Here is a 23,272-nt window from a genome sequence, read left to right as displayed (position 1 = left end):
TTGGGATGGAATAAATGAGTCTGTAGACAGAATAAATGGCTGGTCTGAAGGAGGCCTTGCTTCACCATAGTGAGTGCAGAACGTCATGAGTGCCTACCCTCCATTATGGGAAGACAATGTGATTCTCTTTTAGTGGCCTCCCCACGGCCCCTTTCAATGACATGAGTTTAGTTTTGAGAAGCAGCCACCAGAGAGACAGAGAGTCAATGAGTCCAGCTAAGATCACTCACACAGGGAAGGAATACAAAAAGGCAGATTGAATTTGTGCATATTTAAACCCAAGACAGTCTAGAAGAGGACCATGAACTTTGTATTGTTGGTATGAGAACCCCCCCAAAAAACCATCCGGCAATTACATGAAAGATTCCTACCCTATTAGCCTTATAGTCTGAATGTCAGTGGCTCCATTGGCATTAGCCCCTGAACACACCCATGAACAGCTACACTCACTACCATCATAGAAAAATTGCAGCAATAAGTAACAAAATGTGCTATATAAAAATTACTATCTAATCTCAAACTGTGTCATGCAAATTTGTCAAGACAACACAAAGTTCACATACTACAAATGGAGGAAAGTTTGTTTGTAACGTCACATCCTTTCTGGGTTTACACTACATGGTTCATCTCACACAATTCAAATCCTAAGTGGCACTGTAGTATGCAGATACAAGTCATGGCAGTGTAGACAAAAAAAGCAAGCACACAAACAACAAACTCAAGAGAAAAATGAGACAAAATGGTATTACAGTAAGATTGTTTTTGTGCTGTTGCAATGTCTGCACGGACTTCGCAGAATTGTTTAACTTCTATTTTACAATGAGTTTTGCTTCAGTGACTCTGATCGAGACATTGAAGCACATTAAGACAACGTAGAAACATGTACATGAACACCTAGCGATGACTAGCACAAAACGACAAAATACATGTGCAGTAGCAAACATGAAAAGAGTTTTTCCAACGAAAGACGTACTGAGGTCTAAAACGGGTTGAAACTTCATTTGAGAGGCGATTAAACCACACAAAGGGTCAGGAATGTACTGCAACATAAGGTATCAGTATAAGCACGACAGTATAAAAAATATAAAACAATAAAATGGTATAATCTCTCCTTGAGTGGCCTTGTATGGCAGTTTTGCTCTGGAAAGGCCCGATAAATTGGAAATGTTGGAAGTGAAGTGGAATGAGCATAAAAGAGAAAGTAGAAAAAAAAATCCAAACAAACGATAAGAGAGCTACAGAATGATTTTGCTAGTTCTTGTGCTCTAGGTAGATTGCAGGGGATGTAGAGTGTGTGTGAGATAATAGGTGATGGTGTGGGTACGTGCATTATTTCATCTTTGACACATCCTAAGAAAAGGCAACAAAATGACCTTGTGTTTTACCACACAATCATTATGTTCAATGTTAAAAAGTTGCTTTCCTTGAAGACGACAAAAGTTCCTCCCTGTCAAGATAAGAATGTCTCTTTCCCCATGATAATATCCTGAGAAAACAAGGTTTCATGTAAATATGTCCAACTGGATAGGTGTAATATTATGTATATATTCTGTCTCTCACCTCACGTGACATATTTGAGCCTGATTCACGAATTAAATTCACGTGTAATTGGTTTAAATGGTGGACTTCATTTAATAAAAATGTTTCAAAGCAAGTCCGAAGGAATTGATTTGCAGCACTAGTAGCTATGATAGTTAAATTATTTGGAACTTTTCCTAAAGTAGTGAGTGCAATGGAGTTGAGCACTTTATGTATTAATTCCCAAGACATTTGAATACAAACAGAGGAAGAAAATATTGAGTCTGTTTTGAATTTTGTGAACGTGCCGGAGTATTTTCAGTCACAACATCCAGTGGTGTTAAAAAAAGCACACAAGCACAAACACAAACTGTATACAAATGCTGATACAGAGTAGGAGAAGCGTTTACAAAGAAATTGGTAAAAGAAGTGACTGCTGATTGTGGTTCCAAGTCTACAGCCTCTGGACATGAAAGTAAAGTCCGTGGACGCTGACAAAATCGATAGATCATTCAATCTATCAATAATGCTAATCATCAGTAATGTGGTTTCTCACTGAAAAGCTGTAAGGCTGTTAAGTAAGCTTTCATTGCTTGTTTTTTTCCCACACTCTAATACCCCGTCTATTTATCTTGCCTTATTTATCTGCCTTAATATATAAACACACACACAGACTGCAAATGCACACACGCAGAGCTGCCAGTTAGTCATATGTAAGGATTTTATTTTGGGGTTTTTTGGCATAGATTAGTGCTCTGGCTGTGAAGGAAGGACAGCACAATTTGTCAAGACAGAGCAAGAACTAATCAAATGAAAGGAACGACTACCAAAACAAATAGGACAACTCATTCATTAGTCAGCATCTGCAGAGCAAATGACTTATTTGCAGACTTACAGAACGGCACACACAAGCTGATTCCATCTGAATGGGTGGACTCAACTTTTTTGCAGTTACGTCAAATGAAATGAGGAAAAAGCAGTTGGATTGTTGTGGTTAGCCTAAAATGACCAGACCAATCGACATCCTTTGAGGAGATAGAAGTGGCAGCTGTAGGTGTGGTTGAGTTCTACCGGAAACATTAACCAGCTTGGAAACTATTGCACCGAGCATCCCAAATCGAAAAAAGGTTCCTTGATAAAAGCATGTTTTTTTAGGAATAAAGGTCAGATTTACACTCAAGGTGAATGATAGTCAGCTAGTTTACTTAAAAATGAATGAACAAAATGTTGAGGGTTCCCTGGTGGAAACTAAACCAGTTTTAATTTCAACAGTATTGTCCCTTCAGAAGATATACTGTCATACAATTTGAAATGTGAGTGGTGTACTTACTTATGTGAGATACTGTACAGGTACTGTATGTACTATACATAAATTAGTACAGGCCGTATAGGCCGAGTGGTTAGCATGTTGGCCACACAGTCAGGAGATCGGGAAGACCTGGGTTCGAATCTCCACTTGGGCATCTGTGTGAAGTTCGCATGTTCTCCCCGTGCGTGAGTTTTCTCCGGGTACTCTGGTTTCCTCCCACATTCCAAAATGTTAGGATTTGAAGATAGATTTGAAATTGTCCATAGGTAATGGATGTGACTGTGAATGGTTGTTTGTCTATATGTGCCCTGCGATTGGCTGGCGACCAGTCCAGGGTGTACCCCGCCTCTCACAGAAAGTCATCTGGGATAGGCTCCAGCATACCCCCGTGACATAGAAAATGGATGGATGGAAATTAGTATAGGTGGTGTTTACATACAGTATGTAAATGAAATGGGCAGACATATTGAGGATAGGAACAAATGAAGCTATATTAAGTGTCTGTGTCAGACAGCTAATTCAAGCTCATAAATGTTATCTAGCACATCTGTTCTGTAAAAACATTTTCATCATAGACATGACCGGGATTGTTGACGTAAGGAGCTGCAGCATCATCAACCCCCTCAATGAGTGCCTTTATGGCACACCTCTGTCTCATGCTCATACTTGAGCTTTGTACATACAGGTCCTCGGGTTCCATTCCTAGACTGTGATGTAGGTTGAGCTTTGGTGTTATAGCTAAATTATAGTTATAGCCAAATTCTAGTTATAGCTAAATTAACTCCTAAGCCTCTCACACTTTTGATAGAACACATGAAGGACAAAAATACAATAATCCAAAAAACAGTAATAAAGTAAAAAAAAACAAAATACCAAAGTATAACAAAATAAAAAGTCATAAAAAAATAAAAGTCATTGCAAATAATTAGTCATTGCGAATAAACATGAAGCCTTCGAGCTAAAATTTGCTGTGGCCCTTTGTGGGTCTGTTTGCAAGATGAGGCTAACATGTCATTCCTTTTCCACACTGCCATCACTTTCTGAGATGGATGGACAGAAAGACAGACAGACAGACAGACAGACAGACAGATAGATAGATTTGATTGATCTCCAAGAGAAATTCACATTCAAGAGCAACAGTTTTACAGCAGTACTGATCTATTATAACACAAATAGAATCACTGGGAACTTTTAACAGGTAGACAACTGAATGACAACTGTGGCCAAAAAGTTGGATGCCATCAGTTCAAAGCTGTTGGAGAATGGGTTTTATTAGGTACTGTTGCTCAGCAATGATCCAGAAATGCGCTTGGTGAAGACACTCAGACAGTATCGCAACAATCTCCTTCGCTCAAACGCCCTCTTCATCTCTTAATTTTTCCTCTCACCCAGGGTGCCTGCCTGGGAGGCACTTCAGCATGAATCTCCCTTCGCTCTGTCTCTTTGCCCATGTGCTGAATCAATTCTTAATAAACCATCTGAAGGCTTCTTCTGCTATACCTTTCATTTCCACTCCTCAAAGCCGCAGGGCAAATTAGCCTGCCAAGAGGATGAGAGCGAGCAAGCAGCAGAAGAAAGCAAAGGAAAAAAAGCGTCCTACACCTGCAATTAAATTAACAAATCTCTGTTCTTAATTAATCAGGGAATTACAAGTAGATTCAATGGTTTGAGATGTGACTGACATGGCAAGTGCTCCTTGCATGCACATGTTTGGCTGCTGTATATGAAAGCTTGGTAGAAACTATCCGCAGAGCCCCCAAGGCAGAAAACCAGTTAGCTAAACTTCTCTCTTCCACGTAATTTCTTTGTTTTGGTGTTTTTTACACAATCCATAATTCTTTCCATGCCCAGTTTCTTTGCTCTTCAACACCAACAATCCCTTGACTATTCCCTATTAGCCACTCAGTGCTCCTGCATTCACACTCTACAATTCACTAGTCTGAACCACCTCGTATGTTCGCTAATGAGGTGTGGAATTGACAGCTGGATTACGCCATCGCTTTGTAATCATTTCCTTTCACTGTTTACGATAATCAGCTCCCAGACAAGTAAATATGCATGCATGTGTATATCCATATATGTAAGCTATTGGATGCACAATGCTAAATGAATAGCCTTTCTGGAAGTCCAGTTTGTATCAGAGCAGTAAGACCTTCATTAGATCCACTGTGCACAAAAGCCAACAATAGGCCAATTATGAAAAACCACCTGCACTCTTACTAGATTGTTCATTAACGATGAATGGTGCAGAATTAACCCCGTCTTCTCATCCAAACCTTAACTTAGAGCATGTCTGCTTGCCAAGATGCCTCTAGCTGCTCATTCTGTTCCAACCTCGACATGAGGTTCGTCTTAGTTCAACTACCCCTCTGGCACTCCTCCTCCTCTTGCCCTCTTCCCTCCTTCCTCCAGCTCCCTCACAGGAGCCTGTTCCCTCGACGGCCACCGGATTCACTTTGTTTTTGATCATTCTCAGACTTAGAAGCAAGACAACTTCTCTGCGTCTGCTTCTCAATAGTCTTCCAGGCCCAAAGGAAAAAAGTAGGGGTTTTTTATTACCCTCACGCTTTGCCTCTTCGTCTGATGTGCTGGAAAAAAAACAATAGATGGACGAGCGAGCAAGAAGAAAGGAATTCTGGCCTGTGTGGTTAAAGCAAACAATTATTACACTAGCAGAGATGGAATTTGACCAAAAGAACAATCACAGTGCCTGCAACCAAAAGTCAGCATTCTCAATCTGGCTCTGAATGTGTGTGAAAAGGATAGTACCATTTATGAGTTCAGATTTATTAATATGGTCAGTCCTTGAACTTTGGATGCTGTTGACCTCAAAAACTAGTGTTCTCTTTCACAACTACAGTCGGCCGTTATAACTCTAAGTCTGTGCTAACCATTTGGAGAAATGCAAATCACCCCTTTGGATAAAATCAATAGTCTTTCACAACTTATATCTTGACATGAATCATGCATGCTGTAAGTACAGAGCAGAGCTCCTGCTGAGATGCCTTTGTTAGCCCTTATTAGCTTTTAGCACATTGAATACCGTCAGCACAGTCACACGAGGCTCATCATTGTCTTCTGATTAATTACATTACCGACTTTGTGTTCGTCGACCCGAAGTCCTTCATCCTTTTCTTCCCGTATCCCCTGTGTTGCCCTCCATTCCCAAAGACTCAACTGTGTGCTGAACCTAAGAAATTAATGGGGGCTATTCATAGGGAGTTCAAGACTCAATTGGTGATTAGAAAACAGCAATATCTTCTGGGGGCTTCCATCCTATCTTTTATCCTCTCTTAACAAAGACAGGGGAAGTCCTAGCAAAGGGAATAACATATGAACTTGTAATGCTCTCGGATTTGCCCTGCCCACATTATCTAAGAGATCAAATACCGACTCTAACCAAAACGGACGTTAACCGAATCAATTTTTCCCATAACAAATAATGTAAATCCAATTAATCTGTTCCAGAAAGCCAAAAAATGTTAACACAAAAAAAACATTTTTTATAGTTTTACAATTAGTTTTACATGCAGAAATCAATTTGAAATGCATATGAATACATATACTGTCAGTGGTGAATGGAAGAGCTAAATGAACATTTGAGGTTACTTTTCTCTCATTGAAGACGTGATTCTTGACATGACTGAAAACAAGAAGTTGGTGGTGGTTGATCTTGCTGCCACAAAGTGTCTTTGGGAACACATCTTCACTGAAGGTAAAAGTAACTTTAAATGGTCATTTATCCCTTTAAAATAGTTTGATCCATGTAAAACAATAACTGTATAACTATAAAAACGTGTTTTACATTAACATTTTTGACAGTCAACCTCTGATGACGACATAGATAGTAACGTCCGGTTCCACCATTTTGTAAACTAGCTAATAGGATGCCAACAAGGAAAAACATTTTGTTATTAAAAGAATACATTAAGAACACAGTTCGACTCACACATTGTAGTAACACGACAAGACGGGCACCAAACCGAGAATACATGCAAACTGAGGAAAAATTGTTGCATACATTTTGTACATTAACCGAAAAACATCTTAACTGGGGCAGACGGTAACCAAGCTTCCACTGTAAGGTGCAATAAACAGAAATTAGCAATGATCATGTGACCTGAGTTCTTCATCTCAGACAAAAACTCACAGGTTAGAGGCTTAATTATGGAGAGTAACTTTGAAAATCAATTCAAACCTAACAAGATATGCCTTAGTTTCCGGTGTCCACTGCTTTTTTCTTAACCTTTGAACCCTGCGGCTTATACAGCGGTGCCACTAATTTATGGCCATTTTCTAATCTCTCTCTACTACTAATAGTTTAAATTCTGTGCTGCTCACGAGTCAGAGAGGTAGCTCTTTCTTTGGCAGGAGGAAATAAGGAAAATCACGATGAGTTTTTCATCCCTGTCGTAAATCGCAGCAAGTCATAACAGTCTTAACTCACGGTGTCATCTTTGAAAGAATGCAAAAATCACCACACAGCAACTTAAGAATCAAAGGTAGGTAAATAGTATACAGAGCAGGTACCAATACGAGTTTAGAATAAAAAATGACAGCTATTTTAACTTCTTCCCAATCATGCCTCCTTCTGGAGCTCCCTCTGATGTGCACAGGCAGCTGAATGAACCATTGTAGCACCCAGGCAGCCATGGACAATGAGCTGCTCTGCTGGGAAGCAATGCATGACGGGAAGAAGTTAAATTATGTTTTTTTTTAACTCGTATTGGTGCTTGTCAATCTTTGAGTGTTAAGATGCTGTGTGATGATTTTAGCGTTCTTTCTAAGATGACACCGTGAGTCACACTTATATTTAGTAATGACCTCCTGCGATTTCCTTTGAGTTGATGAGCTTGTGAGTTTTCTCATAGCTCATGATTGGCTCCTGTCAAAGAGCTACCTGGCCCATTCACACTCACATTCATACTTATGGACAATTTAGAGTCGCCAATTAACCTAACATGCATGTTTTTGGAATGTGGGAGGAAACCGGAGTACCCGGAGAAAACCCACACACGCACAGGGAGAACATGCAAACTCCACACAGAAATGCCCAAGGGAGAATCGAACCCAGGTCTTTCCGATCTCCAGACTGTGACTGTCAACATCATCCATTTTAATAATGATAGCAAGACTATACAGCAGCATCAGAGTAGTAGAAATTAATCAAACAACACCAGCCAAAATACCCCACCTTCATACATTATGTGTAAATGTGTGTACGTACTTGGATGAAGGGCAGTGAAAGCTGGTTGGGTCCCTTTGTCATTTTACAGCCTTCACAGTCCATATGGACCATCTGTGCATTAAGTGCAAGTTCATGCAGTGTTTAAGCGGGTTTAATGTCTTTGGGAGAGCCATAACCTTCATACTGTAGGACCCCCAAAGGCCTGTCACACTAAGGCAGGAGGTCTCTTAATGTACCAACCAGATGACAAGGATGCAGAGTTCAAACACACCATGGAGAAACTCGATCTGCAGGAAGTTGCCCGCCATTTTTTTCATCCATTCTCTGCCTCCTTTGTCTTTTCTTTCAAAAAAGTGTGGAGATGTCAATAAACTCATTAAAAATAATGGCCTACACCTGCTTGCTTTATTTGCTCCCACTTTCCTTCCCATCCTCTCCCTCTTGCCTTTCTAATAAGTGGTTTGGAATAAGCTGAAGGATAGCTCAGTACACCACAGTACATTCAAGCTCCGAGAGTACGCTGAGGTTAGAACGCCCCGAAAGTTTAGAAAAATATGCCGTAAACTTTTTGGAGTTCAATCAACGCGCCTTACAAGATGTCATTCCAGCTAACATCAAATGATTACCCCTATGTTTGTGTTTAGTCTTTTTTTTTTAAACAACATTAGGAGAAAAGAAGATCAAAATGTTAAAAACAGTTGAAAAATTTCAATGAATTTACATATTGTACTGTTGGCTTTTATGGAGATTCTAAGTTGAGCTTCAAAATGCAAAAAGAAAACAATTGGAGCGAAAGAAAATATTTTTGAGTAGGTAAGCAATTTATTGCAAACAACCATTAAACTGAAATATGTTTGTTTATCAGCTGATCAAAAGATTAAGACCATAATTCAAAACACGCCCCCCCCCCAAAAAATAAAAAAATAAAATCTTCAAAAAAGGACTCGGTAATCGTAATGAGTAGTTGTGCTCACCTCAAATATTGATTTGGTCATGCTTGATGCCAGTGTTTCCAAGAGGCTAGTGGGAATGTTGCTCAAGATGGTGAAGATGGCTTCACGGATGTCATCCATCCCCAAATTTTCTCCATTGAATTTAGATCAGGGGAACATGTAGGACGGTCCGAAGAAGTGACGTTATTGCTTTGGAAGAAGTCCTTTGTCAGGCAGGGTTCGTGAACTGCAGCTTTGTCCTGCTGAAAAACCCAATCATTACCACACAGACGAGGACCTTCAGTCATGAGGGATGCCCCCTGCAACAGCTCCACATAGCCAGCTGCCCTTTGACGCCCCTGCACAACCTGAAGATCCATTGCACAGTTAAGGACAAAGCACCCCAGATTATGATGGCACCCCCTCCACTCTGCTGTGTAGAAAACATATCAAGTGGAATCTCTAGTAACGTTGGATGCCAACAGGACCATCAAGGTTAATTTTTTTCTCATCAGCGAATAGAACTTTCTTCAACCTTTCAATGTCCCATGTCTGGTGTTCTTGTGCAAAGTCCAAAAAGACATTTTTTGGGGCGTTGTAAGAGATGAGGCCTTTGAAGTCATTTTTTGTTCTTAAACCCTTCACTCGCAGATGCCGTCTGATGATTATTGGACTGCACTCTGCACCAGTAACAACCTTCATTTGGGCCGAGAGTCCAAAGCCAATGGAATCCTCCGGCTACAGGCCAGTGACATATTTTTGGGTCTACCACTTGACTTTTTTGTTCCTTAGCTCTCAGGATCTTTTAAGAATTTGAAATGACTGTCTTATTGCATCCAACTTCAGTAGCAACGGCCTGCTGTGAGAGGCCTTGCTTATGCAGATCAACAATCCGGCCACGTTCGAAGAGGGAATGTTTTTTTGCCTTTGGCATCAAGAGATCATGATAAGTGATAAGTGTGGGTTATGATAAGTGTGAATATCTGACAGAAAATGACATTGAATTTTGGCTTTTAAAGGCTGTGGTCTTAAACATTTGATCAGCTGATGTACAGCCTATTTCACTTTAAGGGTTGTTGCAATGAATTGCTTACTCTTTTTTTGTTGGCTCACTACCATTTCTTCTTTTTGCCTTTTGAAGCTCTACTTAAAACCTTCTAAAGATCCAACAGTGCAAAATGTACAATTTTTCTATTTTTCAACTGGTCTTAACATTTTCATCAAAAGTGTCTATCAGAATTGATTGCGAAATATGTCAACTCACATTCTAAGTTGTAAAGAGGGTATCCAAGTATAGTCAGTCCGGTTTTTACCACATCCCAAAAACATGCATTTTAGGCTAATTGGAGACTCTATATTGCCCACAGATTTGAATGTGAGTGTGAATGGTAGTTTGTCTTTATGTGTCCTGTGATTGAGTGCAGTGGCAGAGCCAGAAATGTCAGTTGTGATCAAGGTAGAGTGATTTTTGTGTGTGATGTGTTTTAACATTTTACATTGTATTACAGGTTGATTTCATTTTATTCGTGTCACCTATGTGTGTGAAGAATTAACATTTTGCTAAATCTCATTTTTTAATTTATATTTTAATAAATATCATAACCTAAATGCATTTAAACACTGCCCTATTCAGCACAAAGATTGCAATGATGTCAGTACAGCCATTTGTGGTTCATTTTAACAGTCCATGTTATAATGAATCATTCACCTTTCAGACAAATAGGCAAGCACATGAGACCACACAGCTTCAACAGGCTGTGAGTCTGGATCACAGTTTGTTTGTTTTTTGCTACATGCATACAAATAAAACTTGACTTAATGAAAACAGGACACAAACAGTAGTCTCCTGCTGTAGACAATCAATAGTAAAAACGGGCATTTTTGTTTGGGGTTTTTATTTGTTGTTGTTTTTTGTTTAGAAAAGCTGGGTCTTTCAGAGATTGGATGTTAAAAGTTTGTGCTTTAATTCACAAGAACGCTGTTGTGTAAACAAGCAGCCATACCGACACAGGTTTACTTTTTATTTTAAAACGGTATGAGGTAAACAGCCTCTAATGCCAATGCAATCTAGCTCCTATTTGTCTTAGAGATTTGCGTCTCAAAAATGTTGGCAGGAAATGCACATCCATCATCTGCTTCAGGTGTAGCTCTCAAGACCTACCTCCCATACCAACCATCCCCCTTTCACCCAACCACCCACAAGCCCCTGGTAGCCTCATAAATCACTCATGTCTAGACCTTAACAGGGAAATAAAATGGCAAACCATGTGTCTACATCATCTAAATGAGCCTGTCTGGAAATGCCATAGACCATTCTTTAAAACTATTACACAAATACTTTACAATGTGACTAATCTTACAGTATATGTCACCTGCTCATTTGTAACAACTCCCTGTGGTCAGATTAGCCTAAGAGTATAAGGCAGCACTTTAGTGACTTCCCAACTTCAAAAGACAGCCAACAAACGTAAGCCTTGTGCATTTCTACAATTAATATCCGTGAAAGTTAGATGGCATTCATCTCTGTGCCTTTTACATATTTATCATAAACCATGCCGTGCTTCAAACTGATAGTGGCAGCAGAAGAACAATTTGAGTTATTTTTGTTTGTTTTAATTTAACGTAAATTAGACAGAGGGAGTCACAGAGACCTTATAGGAATGATTAACATAAAACACAACACTGATTCTAAGACAGAAAGGATTTTGCAAAATATGATAGCACAATCTGGTAATAAAGACAGAAAACAAAGAGATTTAAGCAGAAGCTGAAAGCAGCAAAAGGAGGCTGTATTTCAACAATATCTAATCTCTGCAAGGGCGCTGGGCTACTATCGACCCAGATAATGCTGCAGTTTGTGTCATGAGATTCAGGGCAAAAGGTAAGCAGGAAATCAAAACAATGCAATTCTCTTTCAGGGTGATGGCGCAGAGAAAACTGATACATTGTCCATCCCTGCAGCACAATGGCTTCCTTTATTCAGCCTCCTTCAAAGTGTGCCCCATCAACAAATTAGAGTTTGATTTTGAGTTCTGCTTTTTCTCAGTAGGAGGTCAAATAAACAAATCTTTATTAAATGTGTCCTCAGCTGAAAACTGTGTGCATCAAAGTAATATATTGTACACTGAACAAAAAAACCACTTGCTTTTGCTCCCATTTTTCATGAGTTGAACTCAAAGATCAAACATTTACTATTTGCACAAAAGACCTGTTCCTCTCAAATATTGTTCACTAATCCGTCTACATCTGTGTTAGTGAGCACTTCTCCTTTGCCAAGATAATCCATCTCACCCCACAGCTGTGGCATATCAAGATGCTGATTAAACAGCATGATTATTGCACAGGTGTGCCTTAGGCTGCCCACAAAAAAGGCCACTGTGAAATGTGCACAGATGTCGCAGGTTTTGAGGGAACATACAACTGGCATGCTGACTGCAGGAATGTCCATCGGAGCTGTTGCCTGTGAATTTCTATACCATAAGCCGTGTCCAAAGGTGTTTCAAAAAATTTGGCAGTACATCCAACCGGCCTCACAACCGCAGACCAGCCCCGAACCTCCACATCCAGCAGGTTTACCTCTATGATCATCTGAGGCCAGCCCGGACAGCTGCTGCAACAATCGGTTTGCATCCAAAGAATTTTGGCCTCATTGGTGTCTCAACCTGACTGCAGTTCATCACTGTAACAAACTTGAATGGGCAAATGCTCACATTTGATGGCATCTGGCACGTTGAGGTGTTCTCTTCACGAAAGAATCCCGGTTTTCACTATTCAGGGCAGATGGCAGACGGCGTGTGTGGCATCGTGTTGGGGCGGTTTGCTGGTTGTGAGGTTGTGAATCGAGTGGCACGTGGTGGGGGTGGGGTTATGGTATAGACAGGCAATGTTATCACATTTTATTGATGGCATTTTAATTGCACAGAGGTACCATGACAGGATCTTGAGGCCCATTGTTGTGCCATTCATCCGAGACCATCACCTCATGTTCCAGCATGACAGTGTTCCAAGGATCTGTACACAATTCCTGAAAGCTGAAAACATCCCAGTTCTGGCATGGCCAGCATACTCCCCGGACATGAGACCCATTGAGCATGTTTGGGATGCTGTGGATATTGTATACGAGAGTGTGCTCCAGTTCCTGCCAACATCCAGCAACTTCGCACCGACATTGAAGAGGAGTGGACAAACGTTCCACAGGCCTCAATCAACAACCTGATCAACTCTTTGTGAAGGAGATGTTTTGCACTGTGTGAGGAAAACGGTGTTCACACCCGATACTGGCACCCCATTTCACAGGTAGGATTGACAAAGGTAGGACTGAAAGAAATACTTTTGATTGCATAAAGCCATTATAACATCTTTTTACAAAAAGAATTTGCTGACTTTGTGGCATAATACTGTGGATTCCCATGGTGAAACCAGCCTCCCAAGACTTAGTAGAAAGGCACTTTATGGAGTTTGATCCATTTCCTTGTATCATTTACTGGGCAGAGCTGCCACATCCAAACGCATCGCAGCAATGGGCCAACTCGCTCAATGAGGTGTCTACATATACAGTACATGTCTATAGGAGTCTCCGTGTGCATTTTTTTTGGTTTTCTAGTGAAACCCAATTCACTTCATTGTGTGACTCATAAAAAGCAAAAGGAAACGTAAAAGGAAAGTTTACCATCACTAGTGTTGGGTGACAGGCACAGCGTGTTTTTAGCAGATCGCATGGGAATGGCAACAACGTCTTCAGTGCCATTGTAGAAAGTTCTTGGTATTTCCTTTTTAATTTAACCTGAAAAGACCAAACAACCAACTTCTCCCCGTACACAACAAACACACAAGTGGTTTGACTCATTAGCATGGAAGCAACGAGCACAAATAATGTGATCGCATGCGCCAAACTTTGACCCTGATGTGACATCAGCGTAATATAGATATCTTGGCATATTGTTTTTGAATCAAGTAATCACACTTATTTACAAAATGTACATAACATTTTATGTAGTTACTTACAAAACTATTTTTAAAATGTTGTCTCTTTAAAACATTTTTAGTCATTGCTTCTGAAAGTTTTCCGTAGCCTGGCGCTTGGGGACCGCAATCTATAATACTGGTTGGTCATATCTTGGTCAGATTTTCTTTATCTTAAAAATAATGTGGCCTGAAGAAGAAGTTGAGTTACATCTATGCAAGGGCTGCACAAGAATTGCTAAATTCCATCGATTTTTCTCAATTTTACTTAACGAGCTGCCATTTTACTCAAAGACTCACGCACGTTCGCAAACAACGCCGCGGACATGGTGAGTGTGTTTGTGTGCACAACAGAAGTTGATACTGTCTGCTGAAACCAATACTCTAAATAAAAATGTATCAATCATTATTTTCCCTACTTAATTGATGAAGAAAATTCAGTAGAAGGCACATCCTTAAGTTAAATACATTTGCAATAACACCATAAAATGCCCTCAGCACAGGAGGGGACCGGCAACAGGACTTTCATTAAATCCTAGAAGTGTAACAGAAGAGCAGAACCAATCAATGCATTACTAGAGATTCATCCTTCTGGGTTTTCTGAGTTCTTACTTTAAGAAATTTTTGGAAGTACTACCCAGCAAAAGGGGTATTACTCATAAACATGTTATATTAAGAATTCAAAGCCATCTCTGTCATCTTCTAGTGTTTCTATTTGGAAAAAGGCAAAGAATGCTCGAATATGTGGCAGATGACAAGATGTGGATTGCAAGTAAAAGCATTGATTTACTGTAAATGGCTGCAAGTCTTTGGTGAATCTCCAGTGATTTGCAGCAGATTTCGACACAGCTGTATAATGTAGTATTTTATCTGTGTGGGTGGAGGTTTAATCTATCAGCACAACCATAATCAAAACCAGATGGAATCACCGACATACAGCCATTCTGGCCATTCATGTATACTGTAGTTACAGGGGTCTCCAAAAAAAAAAAAAAAAAAAGTCATGGCTGAAGAAAAGTATTCAAGTATATTTGATGAGAGGCTGCACCATGGACATTAGCAGTCAGGGTGGTAGCAAGGGCAAACCGCAGGCAAGGCATAAGTGTAGGAGGCGTAGGTTGAGCAAGATTTAATGTGATTTTTTTTTATTAATTGATGAGTTTAATGTGATTCCCTCCATTTGACTTTCTTGTGCATATTTTGTGCATATTTTTTCTCGCACTTCTACTCTTACGGCATCCAGTGGAAATTACGTATGGGAAAAACAAAATTCTTTGTGTGGTCCGAAAACAGTACAGCAGGAAATACCCAGTACAACCTTGTTTTAATAGTGCAGAGCTCAGCCTGAGAGAGAAAAACATATAGACAGTGGAACCTCCGTCAAAATGGACGCAAACATTTTGCCTTGGTTCACATACATTTCCTGGTTAGCTTGCAAGACGGTGCGTCTCTTGTCATGTTATTAATACATTGCAACTGCGTTCGGAACGTATTTTTGTCACAAAACATCCATGTTAGCTTGGAAACCAAAACCGGAAGTCATTGTCTCGTCATTGACGTCATCAACGGTGGACTCCGTAGTTCTTTGCTAACACGGTTACACCACAAGTCTCTGCTTCTCTGACTGATCACGGCTGCAACAACAACCCAAGATGGAGCCAAAGAAAGTTGCAAATGCCACTAATGACACGACTGAATTCAAGAAATGATTCATAGCAAAACATGAACGTAGTGTCGGTGTGGATCTCTGTTCTCTGGCTGCCTCCTAGCCGTCTTTGCTAACAATCAAGACTTTTATCAATGTAAAGGTGATGTTACATGTTGAATTTTTCCTTTCATCCTTTATTTATATGCATTTTGTATTGTTTTCTGCATGCAAAAGGTCCTTTGGGATGAGGGTTGAGTGCTAAGTGTTGAGCCAAAATCATGGACAGCACGGCTCTTAAAGAAAAACTGCAATTTTTTTGGAGAATTTTGCCCATCATCCACAATCCTTCTGTGAAACATGAACACATATTTCTTTCCCTTTTCTGTGCGTTGTAAAGAGAGAAAACGCGTTAACATGAGTGAGCTAACAATGCACGTCATTGGACACACTTATTTCGACTATAAAGTCCTCTAAAAATCTTCTAACAACGTTTTATCATTTTATATACTGTACATGCTGTGAACATGCATTAACTGGTACATTCAAGATTACATGTAATACTTTGCCTTATATTGACCATTTTAAACATTACCGGAACTTCTTTCCGAGGCGCATTGATTTCACATAGCAATATGGAAACTTCTCCAAACTCAGAAATAAAAACACAGCAGCAGTGGTGTCAGCTCAGATATGTAGCCTTACCTTTTTTCTTGTGTTCTGAGGCGTTGTAAGTGTGACACTGACACGCTGCAGGCGAGTCTGTGGTGAAGCTCGTCCCTAGCCGGCTAGTAGCTAGCTGGTGTGGTACGGCTAAGTGTAACGTAGTTCCATCGGCGTAACAATATTAATAACAATGTCGCTGTAGCTTGATTATATGCACGTCATGATATACTGTATGTAAATGGAGCATTGTTGGTGTTTTTTGGGGTCTTTTTCAGAAGGCTTTATAGGCGGAATAAGTGGTTCCCCTACGTGCAGTAATGAGCTGTCTGTTTTTATCTGTTTTTATATCTTGAGAATGCACAGAAAAGATAAAGACGTATGTGTTCACGTCTCACATAAGGATTGTGGATGATGGGCAAAATTCCCAAAAAAGTGTAGTTTTCCTATAAGGTTCTGGGAGCAAGATTTACTCACGAACACTTGCACTGCCACACTATCTGACATCCGTTACACTCGCCCCCCTCCAAACCTCACTCTCACTGTAGCTCTCGGTGGTGCAGGTCTCCTGGGCTCTGTGTTGTGTTTGTTGATGGTAATTAACAAGAGACTTGGAGCATGTTGTAGACAGTAACACCATTTATTTCCTGGTGTGAGACACATGTGCACTGGTCAACACTCTGACGCTTGTATTACCCATTCGGGTCACCGGGCTCATGAACTGCCATATTAACAACATATAAACAATAATAAACATGTACCTGGTGTGAGATCTCCACTCACCTTGGGTCACAAGGGTCATGAGCTGTTGTAATGACACCTTGCCCTATACCTGTATATTGCCCATGAGTGAGAGAAGGCGCTATTGAGCAATCACTTCAATCATTGTTAGAGCAAGTGGAATCACAATAACCACAGTAACCCTGTTACATTTGAGTGTCGGGAACTGATTAATTGGATTTGCATTATTTCTTATGGGAAAACTTTATTTGGTTAGAGTACGTTTCGGTTTAAGTCTGATCTTCTGGAACGGATTAATGCCGCTAATTGAGGTTGCATATACAGCACATCTGCAGGCTTACATATATTGTGCGGCATACCTCAGGGGTCAGTACTGGGAACAAAACTGTCGATGTTTGCAAAGTACAAGGAAAAACAGTCCTGAACCCCCGTCTACATACAGTACTACAGTACGTCTAACCACTCTTGCACTTACTGTAATACTAACGCTTCATTTCTTTGTGAGTACAATGTCTGTACTCAGTCAATATCCAACTATTTCAACTATCAAACGTTTCATCAGTTATTATTATGTATTTATTATTATTTATTATGACTGCTTTGTCATAACTAAGCTTTGTTTCTGCCTACTCTTTTTTTGGTCATGTGGTACTGTGAATTGTACTATGTGATGTATTCCAATGTAACTTGTATGCATGTTCAAAATAAATTCAACCATTACCATTTCCATTGTACTAAGTTCTCTAACTTAGTACAATACAGACACCATACAGTAATTGGCTCCAACCATATCAACAAGTAATGATATGTCAAAGGAAAGTTGCCGTTATGTCAGAATAAGCCAAATGTCTTTCAAACCACATCTTACCTCTTTCTTTGTCTGTTGTGCACACAACCTCTATCACATGCACACAAAACCAAAAGACAAAGTGGACCACATACAGCAGACTGGTCTGAGCTAACTCGTACATAGTGCTACACCGGTGGAACACGCCAAACGTCATGACGTCATCTATTGTATTCTCGATCTAATTCTTCCAAATCGGTCCTATTTCGCGTAAGTTATTTCATAACTAAACAGGAAAAGTAAAAAAAAAAAAAAAAACTACCTGCCATTTGTGCAGCAGTGCAGGTTAATATACATCTACAATGAGACACTTTAGTTTCCATCTGTGCCTCTCTAATAGACCACTTCTTCAATGATTGGTCGCATTTCGAAGGCCTGAAGAGGGACAGAGTCCCTGTAATTTATGGGTAGACTTGGCCTGCAGCAAATGACTCCATGAAAGCAGGAAAGTCTCAGTGCTAAACTCAGAACTCAGTGTTAAAAGCAGGCTGCAATATGAGCTTTTTGTTCACAGTGATGACTTTACCATACGGTACTACTTTTTCTAAGTCTATGATTGTTGGCCTGACTTAATACAAACTTTTGACACGGTAAGATTATATTGCGTATATGTAGGAAAATGTGGAAAAGCTATTTAAAGCAAAACTGAAGGAGTGTGTATGTGTGGACATGAACAAAGAAGCAGTCATAATTCAAACAATGAAAGCCAAGTACAAAAGGCAGTGTCAGTCTCGCATGCACGTGTATTACAACTGTCACCTGAAAAACCCATTATCTCACCATTTTAAATCTGCTGTTTATACAAAGGTTTTCCAGAGACATTTTTGTAAAAAAGACTATTGATTACTTTGCAATTTACAGAACCATTAATATTCTGCGCAGGTTTGCCGGGTTAGATTTGAAAACAACCCCGCATAAAACACTATAAAATCCTTGCACACAAATTAGGCAGTGACATTTGTGCGTGTTTGTGCATTCATTATGTCTCGAAGTTTTCCCAGACAAAAGAGAGCTAAATCAATCAGTCTCATCAATACAGTGTGCAGACTTCACGGTTTAAAAACAACAACAGAATGTTTAGAAAATGATTTGTGTATGAAAGTGGTCTCTTTGCATCGAAAATACAACTGAAAATGTCTTGTGAATATAAAACGTGTTTGCTCAAAAGTGCTGAAAGCTGTCTGCATCAAGGATTTCTTGTCATTCCGGTACCTCCGATAATTATACGCTTTATTTTGGCCACTTTAGAGCATCAGAGTGACACTATATGATAAATAACGTTATTGACTGCCTGTCTAGACCCTCCTCATCCTGGCCAAGGTCCTAGTTCTGTCCTTCCCATTATTCCCTTAGTGGCTAACATGTACTGTATATCCATGTATGGGTAGTGTGTTTGTGCGTGTGTGCGCGTTTGTTTGTGTGTGTTGCATGTCATCATCCCTGCCCTTATCTGACGGTTTTGGGTTAAACAATGTTATTATTAAAGCCATCCCAGAGAAGCTCTGCACCTCCTCCCAGTGTCACCATTACAGACAATAAATCAACTGTCTGAAGTGTGTGCCTATGTATATCACATATGGTACATTTGTGGATGTGTACATCTGGCCCCTGCAGCTCTGTTCTCAGGCACACATGAAGGCGACATTACAGCTGAAACTGTGTGTGTGAGTGTAGGTGTGTGCATGTGCGTGTTTGTGTGTGTGTGTGTGTGAGAGAGACCAATGCTACCATCTTTGACATAGTATAAAACTAAACACATACATAGTAATTCCACCATCAAATAACACCTGCAAACTTTTGATGCAATCAGTTTGGATGATGTCCAGGCTAGTAATAACGTTATTTGTACAAAGTTCATAAAAAAAATGCACATAACCACAGCTGAATAGCCGATGTTATGGACACACGATGACAAAGTCCCGATTTTTCACATATACACACTCCACCCAAAGTATAGAGCTCTTTTTATAACACAGAATGTAAACACGTATTGGCAGACCACCCAGGTTACCTTTCATGATGTAGTGCAGTGGTCCCCAACCTTTTTGAGCCGAGGATCCCTGGTCTCGGCCGTGAACCTAGGCAAAATCTACCTCAGAAGGACACTTAGCTGCCTTGCAAGGTGCCTAACTTAAAAAAAAGTCCACCCTGAACAGTGCATGCACTACATCTAATCGTATAATTAGGGAATTTACAACAGTGATCGACCGGGTAAGTCCCAAAGATCAACTGGTCGATCTCAATCGATGGGTTGGTGACTTCTGATGTAGTGCTTCCCGTTACTGTTGATGTGTGTGCGTGTGTGTGTGTGTTTTCTCAGACTTTGGTGCACATTAAAATATTCATCTTATTTCAATGTTTGCAATGTACATTCACTAACCTTGCAGCAGCATTACATTACTGAAAAGTGGAGCTCTGGGGAAAAAAAAAAAACTCAACCACCACAAAAACAGCTTTAAGATTACTTACAGAGGATTTTAATAAGGAGCACTCCATCACATACTGTACACGCAAACTAACTTGCCGTATGTGCTAAATGGAGTTCCTGCCACTACTGCTACTCCTTAGCAATGACAATTGCATCTCCTTGAGACCAAACTGCACAGGGAGCAACCACCATTCACGTGTGACAGTTTGTGATTGTTGTGACACCCCCTGCTGGACTGAAGACTTCACTGCCACATGCAGTGGTAGTGAAGTCTTTCTGTCATCCAATTTCATTTGCAGCCAGACCACAACACAATGATGTTAAAAACACAATGACGTTGCGTTTCACACAAACAACCACAGAGAACATCACCACCACAAAATGTAGCACATAAGTCTCATACTCTACACACACACACACACACACACACACACACACACGCACGAGAGTCTAGACAAGTTGTATCCCAGCCAGAACTCTTCCAGCTAAGGAGAGTGAGAAATATATACTGTGCAGCTGCCGATGACACAGGCGAGTCACAAAAGAGCCATTGTGCGCCCACAGCTAAACAATACAGCTTAGCCGAGCAATGAGGGGAAAGAAAGCAAAGAGATCAATGGAGAATTGCAATTAGCCCACATTGGCAGGAGCACTGCCAGATTAGACACAGGATGTCGATTCCATTTCCTGCACTATCGGCCCCGAAAACTTGCTGGACTGTCTGTGTAATTGGAGCAAAACACAGAGCCGCTTAAGGCGTCGCAGTGTGATGGTGACAACGTATATTGTTTAACTAATCGATGTGGAGAAAATAATGCGAGGAGATCAGTGCAATCCTATTTTTTCTTACGGCATGATCTCATACATGATCTCATGTGACTGAATTTGATCCTACCCAAATTATGCATTGCTTTCCCAGATCCATCCCAATCATCAGAAAAAGAACAGCGCTGGTTTTGAATGCAACAGTTCTAGCTGATGCAACTGCTGAGATGGAGCTTTTTGACCTGACTCCAAAAATAATGAACCACCAATTAGAAGCATCCCTTACCTTTAAGTATGCCCCGGCCTTGCAGTACATCCCTTGGAATCAAGACGGAGTAGAAACTTTGGGAGAAGCCAGGTTGGCAGGGACCTTCAGAAACACGATCACCATTATTTCCCTGGAAGGACGAGAAAGCAGCGTGAGCCACTGATAATTGTGGAATTTAGTTATTTATTATTTGCTTTCCAGCGATTTAGTAGCAAGACTCAGTATATGATTAACTAAATTATGCTGCAAAGAAACATTTTCTGTGAAGTCTGTAAACAGATTTGATGCATGAAGATGCAAGTCCAAGTCATCCAATGTTTGTGAGGCTTGCACACGTGATCAAATATGTATTTTTTTTTTAAAAACATGCACAATTATACATTCATACACACATAAAAACACTTAATGCATCTTGTATGCTTAAAAATAATCTTAAATGGCTCAAAGGAGGGGAACACTGTAGTGTGGGGGTGTGTGCGTGTCTGTGTGTGTGTGTGTGCGTGTGTGTTGACGCACACACGTCCAGCGCTTAATACTCAGTGTTTGCAAATTAAACGGCCTGACCCAGGGCACTGAATGTGCGCAGTCACATTTCGGCGTCAAGGCTGGCTGGTGCCTGCATGTTGCATGAATAAATTAGGCATTAATTTCGATTGAGAGCCGCCTGGAAAGAATAAAATTGCAGGAAGACATTGTTTTTAAGTTTACATGTGTAGGCTGATAACGGCAGCCTTGGAAATAAAAGATTAGAAAGATCTAGGATTTTACAACTTGCTGTGCAGTTTGGATAACCCTGCGCCAACACGACTAATTAAAAGGATATGCTGCTGATCAGTAAAAGTGTGTTACTGCACATCTCCAGGAGGTCTGCAGGGGTAAAACACAGGATGAAAAATTAGTTTCACCAACTCAAATTAAGGTTCCTCCACGCAAATTGTGCCGCGTTTTACTTGTATTTGTGCAACCCATAGATGAGAAGCACAAGGGCGGGTCGTTTCAAAGAACATCAGCTCATATCTTGTCTCTTATTTTACAAAGTAAAATTCATAACGGACCTGATTGGAGACTGCATTTTTTGTGAGGAATGAGAAATCGGCGCCAATGCAGACGCGCACCGGAACGCGTGACTTTATCCCAACCTGGGTTCTAACCATTTGAAACAGCACCATATGCAATTGTCCCCGCTCCTCCACAAAACTAAACGCTTGGTTTAAGACTGACAAATCTCACCCGGAATGTGTCAAGAAGAAGGGCTGCTGTCAGGACCACAGCCAGGTCGGTCCTCATCGCGGCGGGCTAAAGAAGCGACAGCCACAGCAGCCTGGTCGAGGAACCACAAAGAGAAAAGACAGAGCCTTAAATCTTCTCCCGAGAAATGTGTAACCTTCTCCTCTCTTCTGCTGGTTCAGACTGTGCTTGCAATGTTCCGTCTTTGACGCTCAGCAAGAGTGCGGCTACTCCTCCTTAGTTTAGGCGACTCTCTGGTGTGCAGGTGAGTGCTCCACTCCTCACCAAGGCGCAGTCAGCGTCTGCCTACTCACAACCCCTACTCCCACCCACACACCACCCCTCTTTATGCACTCATACACTTAACGGAACTCCACTAGCCAAGCTGCCCTTGCATCGCCTGTTTTGTATCCATCTTCAATTTTACATCAAAACTTTTGCAGCCTTTTGGTTTGCAAATGAATAAAGCCCCTAATGTGCATTCCTGTTTAAGACAAATGTAGCATGGTCAAGGATCCTATGATCCTCCTGTATTTTAATCGACAGGTGAATTAAAATGGTATTAGGCTAAAAAATACATGCAGTGAAGTGATAAATCCTTAGAATATTTGCAATTAGGCCATTTCAATCACCTACACACATCTGAGTTAGTGCTATACACAGAAATAGATACAGCACATTTTGTCTCTCGGCATCTGAACTTTTTTTTTTTTTTAACAGACATTGTGTTCTGCGTCCTTGTGGTGTATTAGAGGGGATCTATCAGTGCGTTGTTGTAT

At 40.5% G+C, this 23,272-nt stretch overlaps 1 protein-coding gene across 2 annotated transcripts in view; it reads right to left on the bottom strand.

Moving 5' to 3' along the window:
* The window catches only part of LOC129186635 (cadherin-4-like), a 290,983-nt gene extending 268,185 nt beyond the window's left edge, over positions 1 to 22,798 (bottom strand). For both annotated transcript variants that reach the window (XM_054785083.1, XM_054785089.1), the window contains exons 1-2: positions 22,497 to 22,798; positions 21,285 to 21,396 (exon numbers count right to left, since the gene is read on the bottom strand). In XM_054785083.1, coding sequence (XP_054641058.1) covers positions 21,285 to 21,396; positions 22,497 to 22,553 — 169 coding nt within the window. In that variant the 5' untranslated portion in view covers positions 22,554 to 22,798. The remainder of the gene's footprint in view (positions 1 to 21,284; positions 21,397 to 22,496) is intronic.
* Positions 22,799 to 23,272: the final 474 nt, after the last annotated feature.

This window comes from Dunckerocampus dactyliophorus, chromosome 1 (genome assembly GCF_027744805.1).
Source record: "Dunckerocampus dactyliophorus isolate RoL2022-P2 chromosome 1, RoL_Ddac_1.1, whole genome shotgun sequence".
In the NCBI taxonomy this organism is placed as follows: Eukaryota; Metazoa; Chordata; class Actinopteri; order Syngnathiformes; family Syngnathidae; genus Dunckerocampus; species Dunckerocampus dactyliophorus.
This window is presented reverse-complemented; position numbering and strand designations above follow the sequence as displayed.